Below are 22,229 nucleotides of genomic sequence, written 5' to 3' on the forward strand. Positions count from 1 at the left end.
AATCAAACCGGTACCAGCAGAATAAAAGACGAGACCCCATATGAGCTATGGTGGAACAAACATATGTATGATATTTCTAACCTACAAATCTTCGGCTCCAAGGTAGGAGTACATATACCCTCACAAAAAAGACTGAAGTTTGACAGCAATGCTGATATAGGCTAAATTGTTGGTTATGGAAAGAGTGTGAATATGAAAGGTTACAGAGTCTACTTATCGGAGAAAAATGATGTTGAAATAAAGAGAGATGTAACATTTATAAAAGAAAGTAAAAGCGAAGAAAAGAAAGAGAAATCTAATAAGGAAAATATTACAGATGTTTTTACATTTGAGTTGGAAGATACAAAAGAAACTCCAGAAGAATTCTATGAGTTGTCAAACGAATCATCTATTATTTCATTTCATGAACCAACTGAGGAAATAATAATAGAAGAGGAAGAAACACCGGATGTGACAAATGATGAAATACCTGACAGAGAAAACAGTTATGATGAAACACATGAAAGAAGAAGAAGAGGGGGTGAAGCAAACCAGAGACCAGAATAGAAACCTAAGAGGATGATAAGAACACCAGCTTGGATGGAAGATTACGATTTTGATCAAGACTCAGACAACAACTTCTTAAGCATGTCATGTGAAGAACCAATAACATATGAGGAGGCAATGAAAAGACCAGACCAAGAGAAATGGAAAGAGCTTCTTAAGCATGTCATGTGAAGAACCAATAACATATGAGGAGGCAAGGAAAAGACTAGACCAAGAGAAATGGAAAGAAGCTATTAGAATAGAAATGAAAACATTGGAGGAAAACATTACCTGGCAAGAAGTCACAGAAGTACCAGATGGACATGAAATAGTTACCAGCAATTGGGTATTCAAGATAAAGAAATAGAAGGCAAGAACATATATAAAACAAGAACCAGTGTACCAAATGGATGTAATGGGAGCATTCCTTTACGGCGATATAAAAGAGACAGTTTATATGAGGTTAATAAATTTGTAAACTTAGAAAATCAATCTATGGTCTTAAAAAGTCACCTAGATACTGGAATATTAAATTTAACGATTTTATAACTAAAGAAAAATTTGAGAGGTTCAATGATCGATGTCTGTATATAAAAAAGGAAGGGAATAATTTCATGTATGTATTATTATTTGTGGACGATTTACTCTACTTTGCAAATGATAAAACTCAGTTAAATTCATTCAAAAATGCATTATGTGAAAATTTCAAAATGAAAGACTTAGGTCTAGCTAGTAATTACTTGGGTATAAATATTAAGCAAGATTTGAATAAATGTATAAACAGTTATTAATCAAAAGAAATACTTACAAAAATTGCTAGATAAATATCGAATGTCAGACTGTAAAAGTGTATCAACACCTATTGAACAGAACTTTAATTTTGATTTGCTAAGACATAAACCTGAATCTGCAGAAATAGAAAAGACATGTAGAGCTTTGATTGGAAGTCGGCTATACGCTTGCAATACTAGACCAGATTTAGACAAATCTGGTCGTAGCTGTAAGTTTTCTGAGTAGGTACTTACATTGTGCTAGTAAAGCATTATTTCAATGTTTAAAGAGAATACTAAGATATATCAAAGGCACTATTGATTTGTCATTAACATATATGCTCAATAAGAATAATAAAGATTTACAGTGTTATACTGATGTAGATTGGTCAGGGGATGTTAAGGACAGAAAGTCTACATCAGGACAGATATTTTATTTATGTGAATGTCCAATTTTATGGGGAACCAGAAAGCAATCCTGTGTATCGCTTTCATCAAGTGAGGCAGAGTATGTAGCTCTGACTCTTAACTGTAATTGAATCTTTATGGTTGAAAAAAATATTGTTAGATTTGGATTATAAAGTTAATTGTAAAATTTTTGAAGACAACAAAAGTGTTATAAAAATTGTAGAGAGTAATGACAACAATAAGAGATAGAAAGGTTTTTGAATAGGGATTGGTTGGGTAGCTAACACGCGTGAGTCGAGTGTTATTACAGTTTATAATTACATTTTCTTACAGTGCCTATTAATAACTTGTGTATAGCAGTTTTTATTATCTTATTGGTGGTGGAGTATTTTTTACTAGTAAGTATTTATTAACAATTTAACATAGATATCTAATTGCGTGCTTACTAACTTAGACTTACTACCAACTTATCCATTATGGATATAGCCCCCCCAGAACCTCCGGATATTCCATTACCTGGATCGAAACGTCGTTTACAGGACAGCGCAACACATAACGCAAATGCAGTCTCTAAAAAGACAATTATTGATACCGATATGGTTTCTGCATCCATACAGAATATATATAATCACCCAACTTTAGTTGTGGGTATTAGAGAATACACCTCATTAGATAAAGGTGCATTTATTATTCATGTTTCCCGCACTGAAGAAGATCCCTCTTCAGGTTTAACAATAAGACCTATAAAATTTGGTCAACTTTTACACAGACATAAAGTTGCCAATATATGCCCTGATGGTATTAAAAAAGTTGGTAGGAATAAAATAGCAGTAATCTTCAAATCAGCTTCAGATGCCAACAAATTTTTAGATAACCCACTTTTAACTGCAAACAAATATGAAGCAAATATACCTAATTATAATATTACAAAGATGGGTATTGTCCGCCAGGTTCCGTTGGACTTATCCATGAATGAGTTTGTCGAGTCAGTTGATCTTCCCACAGGTTGTGGAAAGATTTTAAAAGCTTGCAGACTCAATAGAAAAGTTATTGAGGATAATAAAGTTTCTTGGATCCCAACCCAAACTATTGTTATTACTTTCCAAGGACAATCACTCCCTACCAGAATATTCCTATTTCATAACTCCCTTCCAGTAGAAACTTACCTTTTCCCCACCATTCAATGTCAGAACTGCTGCAGATTTGGACAGATTAAAACTACATGCAGATCCAACTCAAGGTGTTATAAATGTGCCCAATCTCACTCTGGTGACTCATGTAATATACTAGAAAAAGATGCAAATTGTATTAATTGTTCTGGACAACATTTTTCCACCAATAAAGGTTGTCCTGAACATGGTAGGCAAAGAACAATTAAAATAATAATGTCGCAAGAGAACATCTCTTATGTAGAGGCAGCAAAGTGTTGCCCAAAATCTACAAGGCCATTCACAGAAATTCTCAGTAATCCTTCCTCATCCCATAATGCCCCTACAATCCACATGAGCCAGACTAGTATTCCTTCTGCTCCCACTACCTCATATAGGAAAACTGTTACTTCTCTTCCACACTCTAGAGCCCCATTAAGCAAGTCCTATGATAAAGCTGCTCATCAGGCCATTATTGCTGAGGTACCTTCAGTGTTCCCCAATGGCTCAGCATTAATGCATCAGTCTATTCCCTCCTCTACAGTACAGAATGAAAACCTCCTGGAGGTTCTCCTTTCACTCATTCTAACTCTCATATCAAGTAACACTCTTAACATACCGTCCAACGTTGCCCATAAACTATCTCACATCTTATCCCTTTGTAACAATCATAGCCCCAGTGACCATTCTTCAATGGAACACCAGAAGCCTACGTCCTAGGAAACCAAGCCTTATTCCTCTTATAAATAAATACCTACCCTCTGCCATCGCCATATCTGAGACATGGCTGGCCCCTGGATCACACTTCAGGGTCCCGGGCTATGCATGCCTCAGGGATGATCGAGCAGATGGTGTTGGCGCAGGCTGTGCCTTATTTATAAGACGCACCCTTCCCTTTTCCCCAATAATCCTTCCAAACCAACATCATGGTATAAATATTGTTGCTGCAAAAGTTTTGAACATCTCCATGGTCTCTATATACATCCCTCAACCTCATTTAACTATGATTGCAGACATCCTCCATTTAATCTCGTCTATTCCTTCTCCTATGATTCTAATGGGAGATTTTAATGCACATCACATGTCTTGGGGCTCTAGCACTACTATTATTTTTCTCTTTCCCTTCTTGATATTTTTGATGAATGTAATCTCTGCATAATAAATGATGGCTCTCCAACCCGCAGGGTTGCTCCTTCTCAAAATCCAAAAAGTGCAGTTGACCAGACCCTATGTTCTCCTTGTCTTGCTTCTCTTATTTCTTGGAACATCCTTCAAAATTTACAATATTGAAGTTCCTTTTGTCGATAATGTTAAGTTCTTGGGTGTATGGTTGGATCAAAAATTGACAGGTGTAAAGCACTTTAACTACATCTCCCAAAAGTGGGAAAAAAATATTAATATCCTTCGCTCATTATCTGGCGTTTGGTGGGGGGCTCACCCCTTCACCCAAAGATTGCTTTACAATGCCATAATTCGTAGCCACATGGATTATGGCACGTTACTTTTGATTCCAGGCAATAAGGCAGGTTTAGATAAGTTAGACAAATTAAAGGCAAAATATTTGCGCATTATATTAGGAGCTATGAAATCTAGTCCTATTAATGCTATGCAGGGCGAGTGTGTAGAACCTCCCCTCTCGCTTCGTCGACAGTTTCTCGCTAATAAACTGTTTTTTAAATTAGCGGAATTCCGGGATCACCCTTTGCTGCATAAATTAGATCAATTAGTTGGCCTATACAACAATAAACAAATTTCTCAAGATAAGAGATCTAGCCTTGCCCATTGTTACCTATTGTACTCTCAACTCCCTAACCCCTTTGTTCAACTTTCGAAATTACCCCTATTCTCAATGCCTTTCAATGCACTCACCTTCCAACCCTTAATAATTTTAGATCTGGGTATTAATAAGTTCACCATAGAAGCTAACAAAACATTTTCTCATGTTATGCATTCAGATTTCCAAAATTGGCATAAGATTTTCACTAATGCTTCTAAAACTCACATGAGCCCAGTTGGTGTTGCAGTATGGATACCCTCCACAAGAATTGTATTAAGTTATAGTTGCCCAACTGTCACTTCGGTATTCACAGGGGAAGCAATTGCTATACTTGAAGCTATTTTATTTATTAAGTCCCATGGCCTAAACAATTCTATTATATTATCAGACTCCAAAAGCTGCCTTCAATCCATCCTCTCAAATCCATTTCGCTCAAAAAGTAGGATTCCAATTATACTTAAGATAAGAGAAAACTTGAAAGAGTGATCGAATGATCTCAACATCAACATAGTTCTAGCATGGATACCAGGCCATGCAGGTATAATCGGCAATGAAAATGCTGATGCTTGTGCCAGGTCAGCTGCTCATACAGGTTCCCAACAACATTCTCAAATCTTCTCTCATGACTTGTGCTCCACCTTAAAAATAAATATGTTTGAGAGGTGGTCAAACATCTGGCAGGTTTCCAAAACTGCTAAAGGCGTCTTTTATGGTGATATACAACCTGTAATCCCTTTAAAACCGTGGTTCTCGAAATTTAGATTCCCCAATAAATCAATAATATCAACTGTTTGCCGGTTACGCTTAAACCACTCTTGCACTCCAGTATTCCTAGCCAAATTAAGAATTAGAGACCATTCTATATGTGACTGTGGACTTGATGAGGGAAATGTAGACCATTTATTCTTTAATTGCCCTTTAATGAAGTCTTCCTTGTACAACTTTATACCTCCTGAAATTCCCCGCCCCACCTCCATGAAATGCCTCCTCACCTTTGTTTTCACTCCTTTTGTAAATACTTTATGTAAATTTATTTTATTTTAATTTATTTTAAGTTTTAACTAACACAATAAATGTTTTATATAAGTAAAATTATCAGTGTTTGTCCATTATAATCTAACTGCATGTATATTTGTTTCAGGTATAATAAGAAAATAAATCTGTTTTGATTCTGGGCACCGGTCATTACTATAATCACTTATAAATTTGTTTACACCGACCAAATGACACACTCTAAGCTTGTTGGTCTACTGAAACGTGACATTGGCAAGTTGTGGTGCCCCTTCCACAGAAGCCACTAGAAAGAATAGAATAGAAGAGATTGAAACACATGGATATCAAATATCATTGGCATAATCAATAAGATAATATAAATAATGGTGTGATAAAGATCGAGTACATAAGAGCTAACTGTAATATTGCAGATTTATTTACAAAGCCATTGGGAAAGCAACAATTTGTCAAACACAGAGATTTAATGTTGTTGTAAGTTTTTAGGTAAAGTGTTTCACATTATAATTAGAAGTTGTAGAAAATAAGTTTTAGTAAAGTTAATAAGGAAATAGGTAGTAAAAAATCAGCCTAACAAGTAACTGAGTAATATTTAAGGTGGGTGTTACTATATATTTATAATACTGTTTCAATTATTAGTATTAGCAGGAGTCTTAAACCTGTTATAAGATCTTATCAGTAACATTGTTCAAGGGTAGTCCATACACTTTAAGGGTTGGTCTATAAATAGTGTGATATGGGAAGGCTTAAGTAAAATGAAACTTGTCAAGCTAATTTGATTTATTATTGTTTAAATAACTTAAAATTACTGTTGAGGGGGTGTGTAAAAAAAATAAAACACCAGTAATTTTTAAGTTGGCAGCGCTGAACTTTTTTATCTTTGAAATAGTAACAATGTGAGTTTGTAACCAAGTGACTCTTGCTGAAATAAATAAAATACATAATTAAATTAAAGTTGTTTTCTCCTAATTGGTTAGGGTCGAAACCCTGCAAAAACGGGGATCATCACTGAGCTTGACACATCCACATTGAAATTCAGCAAACGAGTGATAAATTGTGGTTTTGGATGGGGCTTCATCACCAAATGCAGAAATCATCCGGTCAACAACTGTTTTTGTGTTAAACCACTTCGAAAGTCATAATAAATCATTGCTCTAGAATTTTCTCGAGTCAATTCCATTTTCTCAACGACTAAACAAGTTTGAAAAGACCTTGTGACTAGACGGAGAATCTTTTTTTAAATAAATAAATGGTATTCGATTTTTAAACAAAGGAGTTTTCAATTAAAAAGATTTTAATATGACAGGAACAGTGGAAATATTCCATTCCCAATACTTTTAGTGCAGCCCTCGTATACATGTATTAAATAGATTATTTTAACCATCTTTATAAGTTCTCAGTCATCACAGTAATAATAATGTGGCGGTCCTCCACAGAGCGGTTTTCGAGGAGCTTTCTTCCACATACTACAAAGTTGTGGAATGAGCTTCCTTGCACGGTGTTTCCGGGACGATATGACATGGTCACCTTCAGAAAAAGCGCGCACACCCTCCTTAAAGGCCGGCAACGCTCCTGTGATTCCTCTAGTGATGCAAGAGAATGTGGGCGGCAAAGATCACTTAAGACCAGGTGTCCCATACGCTTGTTTGTCCTTCTATTTCATAAAAAACAGACTATAAAATAATCAACAAAATTCCCTAGTAAAAAATAACCAATAAAATTGTCATATAAATCTTATTAATATCTTTATTGTAATATACTGAAGACATTATGCAATGATACATTTTTTAAATACTGTAGGTATATAAGTTCTTAATTTTTGCAATTCAAAAGAATTCCAATGAGCCAATGAGTTTCTTGGCAGTTTTTCTCATTTACCTCATCATATCCAATGTTAATAAAACAAAAACAAAGAGAAAAAAATTCATATCATTTTTACAAAGTACAAAATTTAAAACTAAACTAATTAATAAGGAGGGCATCTGTGGCACCACCAGGAATCAGCCAATTCAATCATTGGCAACTCAATACCACAACTCAAACAGGTCCAAGGTTTTTCCGATGCATGCTCTTGAAAGTGATCATTCAACAATTGAACAATATTCATCCCTGTAAATGTTACATCACACATCATACATTTCACATTTACTTCACATGTTGTCATTCCTTCCAAGTCACAGTCACTGACAAACATTTCAAAAGTAGGTGTTATTATTTCTTCCAGTTGAACATCATACTTCTTGTCTACTGCATCACTGTCCGCATTATCTACGTACAAATATCTTTTGTAGGCATATTTACTTAGGGTCCGCTTGTAGTACGCAGGTACATCAAGTTTTTCTTCAAAACCAATCTCTTTCACTATAAAATCAATTATACACCTACTTTCACCGGCATCAGGTTGTCCTAACATGGAGGCTATTCTTTGTAAGTTATTTGTCACTACACTTGTATTTACCGTGGTTTTGTGTCTTCCGTCATACTTTATCTGTAATTGTAAGCTAGATTCTATTGGAATGGGTGATTGCACACGTAATACTTTATTCACTAATGTATGCTTCAGTTTATGTTTGGTTTCTCTAGAGTAATATAAAATTATATCATGTTTTACTTTCACCCTTACTTGTATCTGTACATTCCACCAATTAAGAATTGCGTCTAATGGCAATATATATGATTTTATAGTTTTCTCTTGTTTGTTGCCATTGAATAACATGCCTTTCTTTGGGTGCCTGAGAATGAGATTATTGAGCTGTGATCTGTTCGCTTCAATCACTAGCGTAACATCACTTTGCTTTTCCTTGTTATCTTTTAAATCTAAATTTGCTATATCTACGACATCCTCTACAGCCTTCTTTGCGATTGGCCTGGTTGTATCAACAATTGATTGCAAATATGACTTCAATTCCTCATATTTTGATTTCAACATCATTTCTATGGCATTCTGATTATTCTCTTTTTTATATTGATTTATGGCTTGATCAAATGCGTCCCATTCAGGCCAGTCTTTGAGGAATCTTTTCATAACTGATAAGTAAATGTCAATTTCAACTAACTGTAGATTTTTAAAATTGACATTAAATTCAATTTTTAGTATTTGTAAGATTTGCAAATTTGTGAGTAAAGTTTTATCATTTTCTATTAGTCTTCTAAATAGAGACATAATTGGCTTTTCTGGAATAACATTTAATATCTTAGACAGAATGAACAAAATATAGTTAGATATAATTAATAATGATAATAGAGACACAAAAGCAAGGAGAAGAATCCAATACTTATAGAAAAACATGGGATGGGGTTAAGGAATAGCAATGGGCAGTGTGTCATACACATGGTTCAGGTAAATAACTCAAATATCATTCAAAAACAAAACAACAATAATAACTTTGAAGTGAGCAGAGAGAGTAGACCACAACTAAATAGACTATAATATGGCTATATATTATAATTTTAGTGTTGTTCAAATCATTAATCAATTAAACTTCTACACTATTCCCAGAATATGGGCTGCAAAGAAAATAATACCAGAATTGCCATTGGTTTAATCATCAAACCACAAATACTCAGCACACAACAAAACCGCAATAAAAGGAAATAAAGTGTGAGTGTGATACAGTAATCATAGCTTAGATATTAAGTTCAAAGATCTATAGGTTTAACCGGGTGATAATTTTATTGCATGTAATTATAACAACATTTTATTTATTATTATTATTTTTAAAGCAATAGCTTCTAGAACAACTGTTCTTAGAATATTTTGTCTATATTATACATGTTGCCTCTATTCTTTAATGGAGTCTATTCAAACAAAACAAAGTTGCAGGCCTAAGAAAAGCGTGTATAACAAATAATATTTTTATTGATTATTTGGTCTCCGCTATCGTTTTTGTAAATATTACCTGGTTCATTCGTCCGTGCTATTGATTGCTTTTGTTCTTCTCCTCCATCTGATGTGATATCGACCACTTCACTGTAGGAATTCATTTTTCAATATACTCGATTAGTGACTACTAGTTTCAACCAGCCGGGCTAATATGCGCAACGCGACATATTGTGCCGCGATCAATAATAAGTTACCAGGGGTGGGACAGACGCCTTAAAGACTAAAGTGACGTTTGTCCCGTTCTATCTCAGTCTTAGTATTGTATTATGTATATCACTTGTCCTTTGTAATGAAGTTACCGATGCTACTTCTGTAGCGTTAATATTCTAATCTATGAATATATTCTTAGATAAATACAAAGTCTTTTAAGCTATTGCATAGCTTCTATCGCGGGTCTTGAGCGTCGAGAGCGAATCCAGAAATTCCGTAAAGAAAATAACCTAACACTTACTAGATGTATATAGATATTTCGGCACGGTACGGTCATTACAGTTGCCGTGGAACAGCGGTTATCACGTATGATTTTTGTGCAGAAGGTCCCAGGTTTGAGCCTGGGGTGTATCTTGATTTTTTTTAATTTCTTTATTTTTTTTTATCACGTTTTTTTAATTTTTATTATATTTCTCTTTTTATTATATTATGACAAGCATTTTTAATTAGTTTCACCTGTCCTGTTGTCTGTTGTAATCAAATCTTGCAAGTTAAATTTTACTCACTTCCCGTTTGCTTTTTTTTAAATTAATTTTATCAAAAAAAAAACTCCATAAATAAAATAAATAATTATAATTGAATAAGTTGATAAAGAATGCTATCACTATGCAATAGCTTTACCGCGGCAGTCCCAGTACCAGTGGGAGGCTCCTTTGCACAGGATGCCGGCTAGATTATGGGTTCCACAACGGCGCCTATTTCTGCCGTGAAGCAGTAATGTATAAGCATTACTGTGTTTCGGTCTGAAGGGCGCCGTAGCTAGTGAAATTACTGGGCAAATGAGACTTAACATCTTGTCTCAAGGTGACGAGCGCAGTTGTAGTGCCGCTCAGAATTTTTGGGGTTTCAAGAATCCTGAGCGGCACTGTATTGTAATGGGCAGGGCGTATCAATTACCATCAGCTGAACGTCCTGCTCGTCTTGTCCCTTATTTTCATAAAAAAAAAGTCCCCGAGTGCCACACGTCTTTTATTTTATTTAATGGCACGGGATGTAAGTCTCTCGGATAAGAATACATAGTCTGGGGAACTGGTGCTACCAGATTAATTAATTTCCGAAATATTGAGGTAGCTCGGTCTTAGTAAAGAGTTAAATATATTTTAGAATTAAAAATATGCATAGAAATTACAAGGAACAGCAATATTAAAAAAGAATATGATTTTTTGAAAAAATGGAGAACTAAGGTCCAGTCTTATGCAGTATAGCGAACATTTTTTTTACATTCACATAGAGTATGTAAGTAAACCGGCAGTAGTCTTTATCAAAAGGGTAAGAACTCCAAGCCATCAACTACCATCTTACTTCTGGCTATTTTAGGAATCGTCGCGCACACCTGCTTGACGTCTATCTAGGGTAGGTAGACGTCAAGCAGGTGTGCGCCTCACGTTAGAGGTTAAGTTCCAGAGTACAAAGGGGGCGTCCATAAATTACGTGAGATCTTTAAGGGGGGGAGGGGGTCGAGTCAAATCTCATCTAATCTGGGTAATAATAATAATACTGGGTCTTGAAATCTCAAGCGATTGCCAATTCCGTGGCCATCTGGAGGGCAAAGCCAAATTGGCTTCAAAGAAACTGGGCGTCATTAATAGAGCACGGCAATACTTCAAGCCGGCCCACATTCTAGCGCTGTACGAAGCGCAGGTCCGGCCACACATGGAGTATTGCTGTCATCTCTGGTCTGGCGCACCCCAGTATCAGCTCGATCCATTTGACCGCGTGCAACGCAGAGCAGCTCGAATTGTCGGGGACCTAGTACTCTGTGAACGGCTGGATCACTTGGCGTTGCGTAGAGACGTCGCTTCATTGTGTGTCTTCTACCGCATTTATCACGGGGAATGTTCCGAAGAGCTGTTTTACCTAATTCCTGCCGCCGAATTCCACCTTCGCACGACACGCCACAAGTAGGATATCATCCTCACCATCCGGATGTGTGGCGGTCCCCCATAGTGCGGTTTACAAGGAGCTTTCTTCCACGTACTACAAAGCTGTGGAATGAACTTCCTTGTGCGGTGTTTCCGGGACGATACGACATGGGTACCTTCAAAAAAAGCGCGCACACCCTCCTTAAAGGCCGGCGCTCCTGTGATTCCTCTGGGGTTGCAAGAGAGTGTGGGCGGCGGTGATCACTTAACAACAGGTGACCCGTACGCTCGTTTGTCCTCCTATTCCATAAAAAAAAATCTTACGTTGGAGAGAGGGGGGTCACAGCAAATATCACGCAATTATTATCTGATTGAAACAAAAAAAATTTGATCAACTCGTCCATTTAATTAAATGGATCAATATTTTGATCCAATTAACTAAATGGACGAGTTGGTTCCAATCACTTAGATTATCTGTGTTTCCAATAGTCTCTCTTGAGAACGCGCATGATTCTCCATGGACTGAATTAGAGTAGATATTCTTTTTTTAACACTTTTTTTATCTTTTTTTCACAGTAGTTACGATTTAAGTATTGTATTGTTAAATTTTTATTACACTTATAACTCTCAGCAATATTGATTACTAGTCTAATCTAGTCGTAAATTAAAGCACGAAGCAATTTCCTTTTCTTTTTACAATAACAATCCAACTCGTTTACGTAAGAAACCCACATTTTGAAAAATCTCGCGTGAAATTCGGGGTTGGGTGCAAGGGTAGAATAAAATCTCACGACATCTCACCAGGGGGTTAGGGAGGGACCGAAAATTCAAAAAAATACCTCACGCAATTTATGGACGCCTCCAAATGAAGGGCCTGAGATACATAATATAATGGACGAGTAACAATTATGACATTCATCTTTGTCTGTTAGTGTTTTGTAAGAGACAAATCTCTTAATTTTTTGTATCGTTTTATTAATCAGGGCAAAAAAGTCCACGAAAGGAATTTATTAATAAATATAATATATCGTTATTGTTTAAAAAAATATTTTTGGCAGAAATCTACATCCTTCCTTCAAGTTACTTAAAACGCCAGAATGAATTACGTCACGTCTATATAAAAACAATCTTGATATATTTTTTGTGCTGTTTGATTATTGACTACAGAAGTGACATCACAAGAATACGCTATAAATCAGGCAAGAGTTTTTGCGCGAAATTGTGAAATTTCAACTAAAATCGTTTCAAATTGAGTACTTATAATTTAATCGCTATAAAAATTATTTTTAAACTTAAAACTTATTAATATTGTATTTAACGTATTCAGAATCAAGGTCGTTAAAATAATATTTATATCACATACGATATTATACGAGAAAGAAATAGTTAAATGAATGGAAATTTACATAAAATATAAAAATGGCCGTCGTCGTATACGCGATGTTGTCAAGCCTCTATTTCTGATAAAATTATTAGTAATATTAGGGAATATTTTCTACCATTTACAATGTGTATTGTTTGTTAGTTTCTAACTTTATGTTATGAGCAAAAACTAAAATATTTTTATTGAATTTTATAGTTTTGGGCAATAATTAAGAAAAAGAAGAGAGTAGTGTAAATAGTTATAAAAAGTATGGCAATACTGCCTAGATTTTTGTAGTATTTTGTATTCTGTGACAAGCTAGGTTGCAAGTCACAAGTCATCATAAAAACAAATGTCAAATGAGAGCTGACATTGCCGAATGTCGTGTCAGTCATATCTTATAAAATCGCTGGCTGTGGGCGCCTCTGGCTGAATATAGTGAACAAAGTATGAGTTTTCGAAATATTATGTTCGAATAAAAAGTGATCAGTGAGTGACTGTCATCTAGCAAGATGGTTGATGACGTGAAAGATATTACTGAAAAAGCTGAAAGCAAAGGTATAGTGTTTATATTCGTTATGTGCTGTTTTGTGTGAAATGTGGTTGAAATCGTCTAACCCTCAACGTCGCGGCCCCACGTAGTGGATTCGTGCATAGCTTTCGAGAATGTCCGCAGTGGGTTGTGGCCGACACAAACTGATGTTTTGTTTTTCATCTGCATTTGTACGTTTTTTGACGCCGTGGTATGTTCTATTATTAGCAAAACGGCTGCCAGACGCAGATAAGTGCTAAGGAATGTCCGAGCGCAGCAGCCACTGTTCTATTCTCTAAATTGTCATTAACTGAATTAATCGCATTGTTTCCATTCCATCAATTAATATTGCGTATTTCGCGAAATTTTCAACTACTTTTCATATGATAATTTTTATACCGCATGATGTGTAGATTGACTCATGAGCTATATTATCAAATGATGTCTGACGTAAGTGACTATATTTTGCATGTATGCGTATGATTTCGCGAACTAGTACACGTAAACCAGTATTTTAGATTACCTTATCACTTTACAGGACACCTTTTATTGTATACCTACATCTGTAAGTATAGTAATTATATATGTAGGTATGCCTCATTCAGAGAATGTGTTTGGGGTATTTACAATACTAAGCTGCTGATCTGTATTTTTTTTTGTTTATAAAACCTCTTTAAAATATTCTGACTTGATATGTGTGCAATGCATCAAGTATTTGAATAGTAAATGATTCACATCTTACTAATATTAGATATTTTCTTTTATTAATATCATTATAAACTTACAAATACATATTTCTTACATATACACTTACATCTACATGTTTACATATGGGCCAATTAAAAGCCTCAACAAATAGCTATTAAGTAGTTTTTTAAAGTTTTTACAAATTACTTACAGCATTTTACAAATTATGTACTAGGTAGGTATCTTACACATTTTTGCAATTTTAATTTACTTAAAGTATACACTTATATTGTCGTTATATTAGTTTTCTGTGACCTGCAAATAATCTTGTATAATATGTTTCTTAACACTACATAAACTAGAACAAAAAGGATCTAATTCAGATGATTTTAGTTTGTTAAAATTATTTGATGTATGTGTTACCACAAAGGAGTGTGATCTATAGTTTTGTGTGCATGAGTGGAATTTGAAGGAGATTATATTTTCTAGAATGTTGGTACGGATCTTATCTGCCTTTGGTATCAAAGGGCCTACAACTATCATAAATTTCTCTGTGTGATCTGTCCACAACGACATGAATTAGCATTAGGTCTTGAAATGTCAGGCTTATAAATTTGTGATATAGGACACACCACATAGATAATCGACACACCATTAAAAGTGTGCTTCATGACATTTAACAATTGGTCTACTGAGAGGAGATTCTGTGGGATCCTTATAAGCATTCTTCTTATGGTGGCACTCATTGGGTGCTGTGCAAGTAACTTAGAATGGTGCAAAATTCTTATATTATACACTTTCATTGTTATGCTCGCTTAACTGTTTTCATGTTAAGGCCTATGTATGTGTACTTGATTCAAAATTCTTACCTCATACTTACACTTGGATTTTCATACCCTACTTTCACAAACCACCTTATAACTTTTTCAATAGTAGAGTGTTATTTTATATTTATGATCATCTCTATGATTAATTCCTACAGCTTACTTCTGGGTGTCATCTGCTTTAATAAGAGCCATAATGCTTTTATTATACTAATTATTGCTTTCTTGCAGTCTCAGTGATTGCATACTGTTTAAATAACTCATGTTTCACTTGTCATTTATGGTGTAAGTGGCCACTACCATAATAAATGGAAGGGCAACTTGTAGTTCAAATTCAAGGGGCATTCGTTGGACACTGCAACTTAAGCTGGCTGTTTAGTGTGTGATTTGCAAGATAGTTTTCATATGCAAGAATCTAGGTATAGGTAATCACATTATTTTAAACTCAAGTCAATATCTACCTTGTTTGCAGGGGTGTGCATTGGTATTCTAGCAAGGTAGGCACTGTAGATCTAAATAGTCTTAGTTGAGCTATGGAATAGGCAATCTGGAGATTGCTTACGGAATACCATAATTAGCATTAGGAAAAATTTTATGAGTGTTCAATAGAAGTGTGGTTATAAAATAATGTAACCAAATTAATCTAAATTAACTTTAACACTTTATTTATTTAGCTTCATAACGAGGTAGGTAATGCCCAATTGCCTATAATATGATATGCACACCCTGCTTGTTTGATGGGTTAGGTTCCTAATCATGCCAATGCAACCACCATGACCATGCTATCAACCTATTTTGACTGGTTAACAAATATAGGAATCTATTGGCCACTACAATATGTGAATACTCTCTCGTAAATGTAAAACACACATTTGATAAAAAATATTAACAGTATGTCTACATTATCTAGTTTCATTTTGTCTGTGAAGGTCATGACAATTTAATGCATAAGATAAGGCATGCTCAAACTAAGTAAATAACTGTTTGGAAAAGAGAAAGTCTAAAATAACTGGTGTTTTACAATAATTTAACACTTAGATTGTGAAATAGTTTTTACAGAAACAGCTTTCAGTTGTTTTTGCTCTTATATTTTCACACTAACAAAGCGTGAAGAATATTATATAAAGAGTGATAGTTAACATTACTCAGTTTAAGAAAACTTCCAAATAAGTAATAGTGGAATGATTGATCAGTCAGAGAGAATTTACTTTAACCTAAATTGAACATAGCTAGATGGCTCAATGCCATTATATGCCCCTTTTTCAGCAATTGCCATCTCATGTTTCTGTTTGTTGTGAGTGCCAGTGTGCTTAAAGGCTCATGAGATATTCAGTCATGAGAGTGACGAACAGTGATTGGTTGCTGATTATTTTACAGTAGACCATACATTGTATTGTCAGAATATAAAACTTAGACCATCATAAATTACTCACTCACATACACAAAGTGTGCTTGGAACTGAGAATATTATTAATACTGCTTTCAAACTCCTGTGTAACCTTTGACACCCACCTTCTCACCAAAAACTAGACCATCTTTAATTCTAAAGGGCCGACTACTCTCTTGTGATTCCTCCGGTATTGCAGGAGAATGAGGGTGGAGGTAATCACTTAACATCATGTGACCCATATGCTCATTTTGACTCTTTCATAAAAAAAAAACAGAAAATCACTGTTTTGTTATAACATATTGTAGCTTTTACTAGCAGATGCTGTTTAATATCATGTTAAGTTATCATGTCATGGTTAAGATATATTTTCACTATAATGAATACTGATTACAACATGTTTATAAATAGCATTGACACACCTTATATGAAGACCATATTTGTTCAGAAGCTATTTGTGTAGGTTTCTAAATTGTAACTTTTATGCACGAGAATGTTAGGAGGTGTGATCCCATGTACCATTTGCATGTTAGACTTATAGCAATTAAAGCCTGAAAGTGAGTTGTCTAGTCAGTAGATTGGAGTAATCTGAAAGGTATATGTTCTCAATTCACTAAGCCTCTATTTCTAGAATGGTCCTGTTTTTCTTGTATTTTAAATACAATAAGCTCCTGTACCATAATTTATGTACCCCTATTAGTTGAGTGTACCTAAACACTATTATGTAAGGTGTACACTATTACACAGAAACACCCTTGGGTTTTTTATATTACATTAATAATCTATACTAATAAATGCAGTGCTGGTTTTTTATGTTTGTGAACCTTTTTTTTTTACTTAGAAATACCTAAGGTAATAGCACTAATGCTCGACAATGACCTAAAGGATGAGACTTTCGAAAAAAACTGATAAGAATCATTGAAATTACTATTGATGCTAGAGACACCTGCTAGTGGTACCTGCTTTATGTGGTCAAAAACTTGCATACACTTTCTAAAGCAAATTTCTAAATTGAGTCAGTGATGCACATGTGTTGGTATTCTAAAAATTTTTCTTAAAGAGGCTGATATTTTGCAGGTAAGATTTTGTTCTAAATTTTTACGTTTTGTTTTGATATACTTCTATGTATAACATTATTGATATAACAAGACTTTTGTCTTTTTATTTTAGTTAGATTTCTTTACAATTTAAACCTTTACAATAGTAGGCATACTATTAGTACCAGAAATTTATGAAAACCTAATACCTGACATGTGTCATTCTCCGGGGCTACAACTAACTGTATTTCTCAGCTCATATTCATGCATTTATGCATCTATGTCCTGTGAATAAATTCCTTTTTAATTTCTGTTACTTTTAGATTACCCTATCCAACAGTAGACAGGTGTCAACTATTGGGGTATACAAGTTGTCATCTATTAGCTTTCGATTGTTATATGTTAATAATGCTATCTGTTATTACTTCTATGGTCTTACAGATAACAGAAGTAGTAGGTAGACTCACTTTTCAGCATCTCTCGGGCTTTGTAACTTACATGGTGTTACAAAAACATTTGGAAAAAAACAAGCTGTCATCTCTCTAACCAACTTTCTGCCTCAGTATGGTATTGGTTCCATTTTTGAGAAACAGCCAACTCACTGTGAGGGCCTATATTTTAAGGTTTTGTAAAGCAGTGTCATGTAAAATATTTGAACTCAGATTGTATAGCATTTGTAGTTCAAAACTTTCCTTCTTCATTTGTTTAATTCTTATTGATTTCTCTTTAGCACATCTTTAAATTTATATTTATTTTGTCTCTTGGTTGTAATAGTCGGTTCAGTGTTGGATCTTTGTTGATAGAACTAGCTATTAGCTTGTCTATAATTATCTATTCTATTATCTATTCTTCCTACTGTGGAGTATTAATCGTATTCAAATTTTATTGGTAGTGGCCGGTGCTAAAAATTGAAACAAGTTTTATTTTCTTATTTTATACCTGAAACAAATATACATGCTGTTAGACTAAAAAGGACATAATTACATATATATTACAAATATAATTACAAGTCCTTAATGATATTTACACAAAATATTTACAAAAGAAGTAAAAACTAGGGAGAGGACACACTTATAGGAAGTTGGGCGGAGAACTTCAACAGGTATAAAATTGTATAAAGAAGATTGCATTAAAGGACAATTGAAAAACAAATGATCCACATTTCCTTCATCTAGGCCACATACACAAAGGGAGTTGACACTAATCCTAAGTTTAGCTAAAAATACTGAAGTACAAGCATGATTTAGGCGTAAACAACAAATAGCTACTTTTAGAGTTAGAAAGTATAAAAGAATTGTTCATGCAATGAGACTTAACAAATAAAATTGCTTCGAGGATGGCAATTGATTTCCAGATCAGTACAAACAGAGGTTACAGAAGGGCAGCGATAATTCCAAATTGCACACCAACCAAACTCATATCTGTTTTTGAAGCATCAGTGATGATCTTATGCCAATTTTGGAAATGTGAGTGCATTATATGAGAGAAAGTTTTATTGGATTCTATAGTATGCTTATCAATGCCTGAGTCTAAAACTACTGATGGTTGAAAAGTAAGTGTGTTGAAAGGCATTGTCAAAAGAGGCAATCTGGAATATTGGAAGAGGGAGTTAGAGAGGTGAGAAAATAATAGGTAACTGTGGAGAATGCAAGGTCTTCAGGAAATCTATTATTATTATTATTGTACAAAGCAACTAGTTGGTCTCATTATGAAGCAAAGAATGTCCATTACATTCAGCTAGTTTGAAAAAAATATATTGGAACGAAATTGACGGGGAAGTGAAAGGGGAGGTTCTAGACATTTGACTTGCATCACATTTATAAGACTGGATTTCATGGCTCCCAATATTATGTGTAAGCATTTAGCTTGAATTTTGTCCAATTTATTGAGGCCTGCTTCATTTGCTGAGATCAAGAAAATAGTGCCATAATCCTTGTGGCTTCAAATGATTGCATTGTACAATAATTTTTGGGTGAAGGGGTGAGCTCCCCACCAGACACCAGATAGAGAGTGAAGAAAATTTATGTTTTTCTCACATTTCTGTGTGATATAATCAACATGCTTCAGGCCTGTTAATTTGTGATCCAACCAAAGACCCAGAAGCTTAACATTAGATATGACAGGTAACTCAACATTATAAATGTTGATAGTAGGAAAAAGTCGTTTATTTGTGAATAAAACTACTTCTTTATCATCTGCATATTGCAATATTTGGCAGAAGGGGGATACAGTACTACCTACTGAGGTCAAAGGTATACAGATTGTATAGAAGGGGATTACTGACTGAGCCTTGAGTTAAACCTTTCCAAACTGACTGTCGTTTGTAGGTTTAACAATTTTAAAATTACCTATCATTTAAATGTCATCATGTCAATTACAGAATAATCATCTGGTCATACTAAATGATTACACCCCGTATATATAGAAAAGATAAGAAGTAGACTTAATTTTCCATTTGATTATGAACAATCTTATTAAATTTATAACAGTGTAAATTATTGTAATAAATGCATATATGTAGGTATAATATTTAATAACGGTTACACAATTAATATTCACTCGCTAATTAGTATTAATGAATATACAGATTTCGTAATTGCAATTATTCAGTTCTCCAATCTTAAGTGCTCTTACCTGAAATTAAGAACCAAACTTTTGAATAGAAAGTTACCAAATCACTCTTGCAAGTCCATTGCATTAATTGGATTTCTTTTTATTTTGCCAGACTGTGGGTCAGCAGATCAACTTGATTTATATATATATATATATAAATAAATGAATTGCTGTTCGTTAGTCTCGCTAAAACTCGAGACCGATTTGGCTAATTTTGAACTTGAATTATTTGTGGAAGTCCAGAGAAGGTTTAAAAAGTGAATAAATATGAAAATGATCGGAATTAAATAAAAACAACAATTTTGTTTTTCCTTTGATGTGTCCCGCGTCGTTCAGAAATCAAATTGAAGCAATAGTTTAAAATGAATAACTAATTAGAATTTTTATTTCTTTCTAACTTTCTCAGGAGGTAAAAAACAAACTTAATTTTAGCTACCTATAATTGATAGATTTTATGTACGATTTAATATTTGGTAGGTCTGAGAATCGGTCGTCAACTATTTTTTATACCCCAAAAATTTTAATTCTTGTTTTTTTCTTATCACTATATGCCAATACAACGTTTGCTGGGTCAGCTAGTATAATATATATTCTTAGCGTTGCGTACAGACATCGATACATTGTGTGTCCTGCTAGAAACTGTTATAACCATAACACCAGGAACAAACATAAACTTATAATGCCTACCCGGCTAAGTTGCATTAGTAAAGTGATGTACACATGCTTTTACAACATATCCAAGAAAAATTTCAACACAGCGCTGTTTATAAATTAAGATCTCGTTATTCGCTTTTTTTTTATGGAATAGGAGGACAAACGAGCGTACGGGTTACCTGTTGTTAAGTGATCACCGCCGCCCACAATCTCTTGCAACACCAGAGGAATCACAGGAGCGTTGCCGGCCTTTAAGTAAGGTGTACGCGCTTTTTTTGAAGGTACCAATGTCGTATCGTCCCGGAAACACCTCACAAGGAAGCTCATTCCACAGCTTTGTAGTACGTGGAAGAAAGCTCGGCGGCGTGTCGTGCGAAGGTGGAATTCGGCGGCAGGAATCAGGTTAAACAGCTCTTCGGAACACTCCCGTGATAAATGCGGTAGAAGACACACAATGAAGCGACGTCTTTACGCAACGCCAAGTGATCCAGCCGTTCACAGAACACTGTGTCCCCGACAATTCGAGCCGCTTACACATTTATTTAAACGAATCAATATTTTGACAGTCACTTCGCAATATATGTATAAGGAACAGCATTATGTATGTTCATAAAAAGTAGAAATTACAGTAAGGTCATTAATTATACATTTTCTTTAAACTTAATAATAATACTAACTACTAAACTTAATTAATAACTATAAAAATAATGTGTTGGAATTTTTTTCTGGGTATTTTTTGAGCACCTGACAGCTGTTCTATTAGACGCTTCAGTATTATATTCTATTCTTTCTGGGACAACCCTTTATAGATAGATCATGTACTTAGATGAGTACGTAATTGTTAGTTTTTTTATTTCGTATCTGTGAACAACACTGCCCACTTATTAGTAATAAACAATTATGTTGTGGAACTACCCACATTTTGGTATGCATGCACAAATATACGCACATGCACATATAATATATCCAAACCTATTTTAACTTTTTTCCTCTGTGAAATCAAATGAAAAGCTTGAAGTCTATACTCGGAGGCTAGTGTTAGTTAGTTATTCTGAACGATCTGATTTTGAATACGCTGAGCCACCAGTAACCATTGACTATGCCGCGAATGTGGCCGTCGCGACCTTAACTCCGCGTGCGTTGGCACTTCCTTGGCTTCATTGATCTGAGGCTTGGTATCCACCAAAGCGGAGAGTAGAAGAGATGTATTTTGATGACCAATCAGATATCGTTATTTCCACATCTCCTCTCCGCTTAGTGGATATTGATCAAGTGGAGATACTAAGAGTATGATAAAACACGAACTTGAGTTTTGCATTGGCCTGTCTTAGCTTAGAAGAGCGTCATTACAGCTATCAAATGACTTACAGAAATCAGAGATTATGCTAAGCTTACACTTTAGTTTTACGTAAGTAAAGCCTGAGCAAAGACTAAGTATGTTCTAGAGATCTCAGGCTCAATCTCGTTTCGTTTCAAGATACCTCATCATTTGGATGAGGGTGGATCTTATCCCCGACCCCCATTAAAATCTACATCAC

General features: G+C 34.7%; 2 protein-coding genes across 8 annotated transcripts in view; one reads left to right on the forward strand and one right to left on the reverse strand.

The window, feature by feature from the left end:
* The window catches only part of LOC126977151 (uncharacterized), a 102,331-nt gene extending 92,364 nt beyond the window's left edge, over window positions 1-9,967 (reverse strand). Inside the window, exons 1-2 of one of the 2 annotated variants that reach the window (XM_050825872.1) lie at window positions 9,539-9,956; window positions 7,368-8,813 (exon numbers count right to left, since the gene is read on the reverse strand). In XM_050825872.1, coding sequence (XP_050681829.1) covers window positions 7,606-8,813; window positions 9,539-9,623 — 1,293 coding nt within the window. In that variant the 5' untranslated portion in view covers window positions 9,624-9,956 and the 3' untranslated portion in view covers window positions 7,368-7,605. Of the gene's footprint in view, window positions 1-7,367; window positions 8,814-9,538 lie in introns of those variants that run through there. The other variant, XM_050825881.1, reaches the window with a different exon arrangement.
* Window positions 9,968-13,346: 3,379 nt separating this feature from the next.
* Window positions 13,347-22,229, forward strand: part of LOC126976871 (capping protein inhibiting regulator of actin dynamics-like) — an 83,076-nt gene continuing 74,193 nt past the window's right edge. For all 6 annotated transcript variants that reach the window (XM_050825498.1, XM_050825532.1, XM_050825507.1 and 3 more), the window contains exon 1: window positions 13,347-13,515. In XM_050825498.1, coding sequence (XP_050681455.1) covers window positions 13,470-13,515 — 46 coding nt within the window. In that variant the 5' untranslated portion in view covers window positions 13,347-13,469. The remainder of the gene's footprint in view (window positions 13,516-22,229) is intronic.

Source organism: Leptidea sinapis, chromosome 2 (genome assembly GCF_905404315.1).
Source record: "Leptidea sinapis chromosome 2, ilLepSina1.1, whole genome shotgun sequence".
Taxonomy (NCBI): Eukaryota; Metazoa; Arthropoda; class Insecta; order Lepidoptera; family Pieridae; genus Leptidea; species Leptidea sinapis.